The sequence below is a fragment of the Austrofundulus limnaeus genome, unplaced genomic scaffold (assembly GCF_001266775.1).
Source record: "Austrofundulus limnaeus strain Quisiro unplaced genomic scaffold, Austrofundulus_limnaeus-1.0 Scaffold219, whole genome shotgun sequence".
Classification (NCBI taxonomy): Eukaryota; Metazoa; Chordata; class Actinopteri; order Cyprinodontiformes; family Rivulidae; genus Austrofundulus; species Austrofundulus limnaeus.
Window position 1 is genome coordinate 710,504 of NW_013952621.1, and position 6,191 is coordinate 716,694.

The 6,191-nt window shown below is 41.6% G+C and overlaps 1 protein-coding gene across 1 annotated transcript in view; it reads right to left on the minus strand.

Annotated features, from left to right (window-relative positions):
* The window catches only part of efnb1 (ephrin-B1), an 80,306-nt gene extending 75,249 nt beyond the window's left edge, over positions 1–5,057 (minus strand). Inside the window, exon 1 of the mRNA XM_014019387.1 lies at positions 4,220–5,057. Coding sequence (XP_013874841.1) covers positions 4,220–4,434 — 215 coding nt within the window. The 5' untranslated portion in view covers positions 4,435–5,057. The remainder of the gene's footprint in view (positions 1–4,219) is intronic.
* Between the last annotated feature and the right edge of the window lie 1,134 nt (positions 5,058–6,191).

Below are 6,191 nucleotides of genomic sequence, written 5' to 3' on the forward strand. Positions count from 1 at the left end.
TGTGTGTGTGTGTGTGTGTGTGTGTGTGTGTGTGTGTGTGTGTGTGTGTGTGTTTCCCATCATCGTGTTTGTCTCCTGATCTGCAGCAAACAGGCTGAGGCAGCCGCGGGTCATGAGGTAAATATTAGCCGAGGAGGGTTAGAGGACGCGCAGGAGCCCCGCTCACGGGCAAAAACCTTGTCAGATTAGCATTAAAGCGGCGTGGCTGCGGCGTTCCCGAGGACGCTGCGAGGGCCGGGGCTGTGTTTACACGCTGCGTGTGCTCTGCTGTTCCAGCTCGCAGCCAAATCCACGGGACGTGATTACTCATAACAAAGTGTCGTTTTCTGGAGCAAGCGCACTCAGCTAAATGAGAACGAGCCCTAGCCTTCCTCCTCTACCTCCTCTTCCTCTGCCGTCACCTCCAACAGCCCCCACCTTCTACGTGTCAAATTAAACATCAAAAAGATCGGATACATCCCGCAGCCAAACAGCAACTCAAGACGGTTTGTTTTTTATTCTTATTTTTCTTTCACGTCAGCGCTGCGGTTTTGATGTATGTCGGCTGTTCAAGCACGCTGGGAGGAAATCAATTAAGCCAGCCAAAGTCATTGATAATGCTGGTGGGTTGGAGTGATTGCATCCTCACATGAAAATCCATAAAGCTGCAGGTTAAGAACAGGGAGAAAAAAAATACACACATATATTTATATACAGTATATATTACACAGACACACTGCAGTGGCCTAAACCTGCTGGTTTCCTATACTTTGCCTCATAACTCATGGCCTGCAGGGAGGAGCTGGTATTGTTAGATTCTGTGCGTGCATGCACAGGGCCAGATTAATTTATTAGCAGAGGCAGAAGAGCTCCCCAAAGCAGGAACAGGAAGTAAGACGTCGTAAATCTCGATAAGTCACCGAGATAGTGCATTTCCATAGGTTTTCTACTTTTTCTTTTTCTTTTTATCAACGTGAGTCTAAAACAGCAAACGGCGATGCTGATCGTCGTGGAGCTACTCCCCTTTTTTATTACTTTTAACTTTCTGCTGCTGACTGATACGCTTCAGAGGAAAAACAAACAGAAAAGATTTAAAAAAAGTTTGTCACTATTTCTTTTTTTGTTGTTGTTGTTATAAAGCACTCCACACACAGCAAGATAATTGTCTTTTGTTTTCCGAGCACTGAGCAGCAGGATAATTAGCTCGAGAGAACACTTTGCAGAGTGCATTATTGTTCCACTGTGAACTTTATGAAATATTCAGCCGGCTTGGGGGATTTTTACAAGGAGCAGAGCGAGACAGAGAGAGAGGGAGAGGGAGAGGGAGAGGGAGAGAGGTGGTGGTGGGGGGAACAGATGGAGAAGTGATATTCTAATCCTCTCAAAGCAAGTGTGGCAACCTTCTGAGACATTCCCTCCAGGTGACATCATCAATCAATAAGTGGCTCGACTACCTTTTTTCCCCTCGTTTCAACCAAACCTGTGGTATTTTGAGGTGAAAAAAAATAATTATATAAAGACTGTTGATGGTGCTGAACGTCCCACTACCTCTGCAGCTACAGTCAAATAAAAGCTGATGGGCCGTAGTCTTGCCATTATTAGAGCCAAGGCCTCACACACACACTTTTACACACACACTTCAATGAACACTGCAGCAAAATTCACACGCGCTGACTGCACAACGAGCCCCTATGACATCTGACATTTGGGGGATAAATCATGAATTCACTTGAATGACTAAGTTGTAGTTAGAAGCTGCTGCTCTCTTCCTCCCCACCCACCCTCGCTGCTCCCCGTGAGCTCAGCTGAAGGTCAGCTCCAACCTATACTCTGACTTCTTCCTCTGCACTTTGTCAACACTTTCCAGCATCCTGCGAAGAAGACGGGAAAATAAAAAAAGCAGGAGTCCATATGTGGGTTAGACGTGTTCCCAGAGAGTAATCTGTTTTTATCAGACGTCTGATAGTTTGAGCGGAGTTGATGTGATATTTTGTTTGTTTTTAGGACTTTTAGCTGCTTCTCGTGAGAAACTTCTTCTCATGTGCAAAATGGAAAAAAATATATAATAATACTAATAATAATAGCTTAAAGCTTTCAGAGCCAGGAGCAACTCAAACAATTGTGCAGGCATTTCAAGCATTTTGCCTGGTGAAACCACTTTATCTTGACTTTTTTTTTTCCTTTTAGAGGGACAACCAAAACTTTTGATTAAAGGCCTAGCATTCCTTAAAGGAATGCATGTCGCCCGCCACTTTTTCAGTCTCAAACTGATGTCGAGGAGCAGCTGTTTGGGTCAAACCTAGATCGGTCAGCGCTCAGAACACGAGCTGGAGATTCACCTCAGCTACTACCACGCCAGATTTCAACTGTGAATCTCTAAAACTGACTGAGTTATAACAGTTATTTTTTTGTTTTTCATACAGTCGTTTGGCTGTGGTGGCCATCCTAAATTCATGGGATATTTTGCTAACAGACAAATAAGGTTGAAACCATAGATAATGCCAACGTTTTAAAGATGTCACACGAGCAGGGATTGCAGTAATGACTCTCAGTGCTATATTTTACGTTAAAATCCCAACATTTTACTTTTTTTAAGTTCATATAGTTGTGCTGACCATCCTATTGATGTGACTCCAAATAATAAGTTACAGTTAAATTTCTGAAATCTTCATTAAAATCCACCGTGGATGAAATATTTTGCTAACAGACTTGACAACAGTAGTTTATGGCAAAGTTTGAAGAACAGATCTGTCACCTCTTGTAGCATAAGGGAATGACTCTCAGCTACTACCACACTTTTTTTTAAATAAATCCACGTCTGCAAAACGTTACTAAAACCATAGCCGGTTCTGTGATTGCTAAGTTTAACTGTGGTGGCCATCTTGACTCCAAAACGTATGTAGATGAGCATCCAGGGATTAACTTTCTCAAAGTTTCATTCAAATCCATCCAGAGGTTCGTGAGATATTTTGCTAACACAACAAATTCTGTGAGCTGCAGCAGCTCATGAGAGCTCCTATTCGGTTGGTTGACTTGACTTTCAGCCTTCAGCTAATAATATTAATTACACAACTGTGGACAAACTTTCACAACCTTGGCAACAAAAAAAGGTGCGCGTAATAAATGACTGTAATTAACCATTCAGTGATTAAAGCGAGGCCTGCTCTTTATTATACCTGTGTGGGGGGTTGTTGTTGTATGGAAATACCCCCTTTTGGGATTATTATTGTGTGAATGCCTGGATGGCATTCACACAATTGAGACCATTTTTCGGCACCTTTCTTGTTCCACAATTTTTGTGCTACTTCAACCATTCATACATCAAAACGTTCAGCTCTTTGGTGCAGTGCCTGCTATGACTTTTGCTATTTCAGCTATTTATAGCTTTTTTAGCTATTTCAACTTTTTTAGCCACTTTTTTCCCATTGACTTCGAATGAGGCTATTTTCAACAACCTTCAAATCCTTCAAATAGTTTCTAAATCTTTAAAAACCTTACACAATTCATTCTGGTTGTGCTCTTTTTTACTCCCTTGTGCAATTTTTAGCAACTTTTTTACTAACTGTTTTCTGCTATTTCAGCTATAGTTCTGCTTTATTTGCGCTTTTTTTCTGCTAATTTGAACTATTTATGCTTCTTACCGTTGCTTTCTACTTTATTCAGTTGGTTTCTACAAAATGAGCTACATTTTAGCTGTTAATAGCTAAAATTAGCTTTTTATACACACATTTTGTTTGTAACAATTGGAACTTAATTCTGCTGAATTCAGCAAGGTTGTACGCCCTATGCATTCTTATGCTAAATAAAATATTTCCAGCTTCTGGCTTCTACTTTTAGTTAGCTTTTATGCTAATTTTAGCTGTTTTCTGCTATTTTATCTGTAGTTCTATTTTCTAGTATTCCTATGCTATTTTTTTGCTTTTTTGTGTTTTTTCCTGGTACTTTGTGTTATGCATGTTCCTTACAGGTGCTTTCTGCTTAATTAAGCTATTTTAGCATTTAGCTTTTTTATGCTATTTCAGCTATATTTTTGCTCCTTTTTTCACTGTTTTTCCTTTTGCTTCTTTCAGCTTTTAAAGTTTGACTTCGAATAATACTTTTGCTATTAAACTTTCACAATTTCAGCAGCTTTCAGCAGCAGGCATTCACACTAGCATTTTCGCAGGAAATGCAGTTTTTCTAGTTATTATTATTATTATTATTATTATTATTATTATTGATGAATGAATGCAGGACTCACTTGGGGTTCTGGGAGCTCCAGATGATGGTCTCCAGTGATCTGGCTGAGAGTAAGGCCGACCTGCATATTAGGATAAACATCCAGAGGTAATACTTCCAACAAGCGAGTCCCGCCATGCTGAGAGAAAAATGTCCAGAGAGGGAGAGGGGGGCGCCGGGGGTCTTTTGTCTGCGCTTCGGCCGCTGGCAAGGTGAGCTCGGATCAGTCGGGAGCATGAGAGCTCGGTATAAGATACATCTGTCCCACTTATTGTGTCCTTCACCGGTCTGCTCTCTCTCTCTCTCTTTCTCTCCGGAGGGGCAGTGTCCTGTGTGACCTGTGGCCGACTGGAGCAGCTCAGTCCCGGGAGTGGAGCCTCGTCACCGCCGCTCTCCCTACCTGTCGCCGTACGCAGCCTACAGATGACCACATTCATCCATCAGTCACAGCTCCGCGGCACGCCGGGAATCCGGAGCTCCTCTTCATTCCAGTGTTATCTTTCACTCCTCCTCTTCTTCTTCTTCTTCTTCTTCTTCTTCTTCTTCTTCTTCTTCTTCTTCTTCTTCTTCTTCTACAGAAAAACAACTGTTTCTATTGTAAATATCCCTCCAGGCTCTCAGTGTGTTGCCTCTCTCTAGTCCACCTCCGGAATGCCAAAGCGTTAATTACGTTCCCACAAAATTAAAACTTAAAAAAATAAAATAAAAAAATAGTCGAGTTATCGCTCACTCAGCTCTGTGACATTTTCCACACCGCGTCCGTGTTTTCTTTCTTCTTTTAAAAGAACTGCCTTTTTTATTATTAAAAAAAAGCCCCACTTTGCTGCCGCTGCTCCTTGAGTGTGCGCGCGTGTGCAACAGCTCGAGCTCGACTGTAACCCGAGACCAGGCAGGAGTGAGCGAGCGGCGGGGGGACGGCCCACAGAGGGCGCGTCGCAGCCAATCACCGCGCTCTGCCTCTGTCCGAAGTTGGAAGCAGGAAGCTGGAGGCATTTGTGGGGACGTGGAGGAGACGAATGTGTGTGGGGCTCGCACTCGGGCAGAGCACCTCGTCCCTCCCCACCACCGAGCCTGGCCGAACCATCGACCCAAAGCGAAATGGACTTTGGTTCAGTGTGCACTTCTGTCATACTGAAAGCCACAAACGATAGTGAAAGTTGTGCGGCAGTTAAACTGCTTACAGGAGCAAAAAAGCTTGGCTCATTAAATCAAAACCGTAAACTAATTACTCCTGTCGTAAACATCCCATAATCACAATCCTCGTATTTTAAATCATAAAACTCATATAATTGTGTTTTTTTTATGATCAGGCAGAACATAAACGTTTTTGCCTCAGTCTGTAAGCAAAATATCGATGAAATTACTGGATGTGTATTATTGAAACTTTGTGATCAGTGAATATACATATACAAATATTTTGACTTAATTTAATTCAAGATTGTCGCCACAGCCAATTGAACTTGGAAAACACAAAAAATGTCTCTAAATCTGCCACTTTTACAGATAGTGACCTAAAATTTGGCAGATTAAGCTGCTTGTTTGTTTGTTTGTTTGTTTGTTTGTTTGTTTGTTTGTTTGTTTGTTTGTTTGTTTGCTTGTTTGCTTGTTTGCTTGTTTGTTTGTAAATTTAGTCATGCACTATTTGGAGCCAACTGTGTCTGTCTGTTAGCAAAATATTTCATGAACCACCAAATAGTTTTTAAGAAAAATTTGCAGAAAACAATCAGCGGATGGATATCTGTAGCTGTTTAACTCTTGAAGTCAACCCATTTTAATTCAGCTGCCAAAGCTAGCTGATTTTAAAACACACAAAAACGATGACAGCTCAGTCAGTTTTATAGATATCGTGCTAAAACTCTGTCTTACAGCAGCTGAAAGTATTCATAACTCGTACACTTAATGCTGCACGTCACAAGGTTGCTGCTTAAATTTTATAGCACTAACTGTTGGAATTTGTGTTTGTTAGCAAAATATCTCGAACCACTGGACAGATT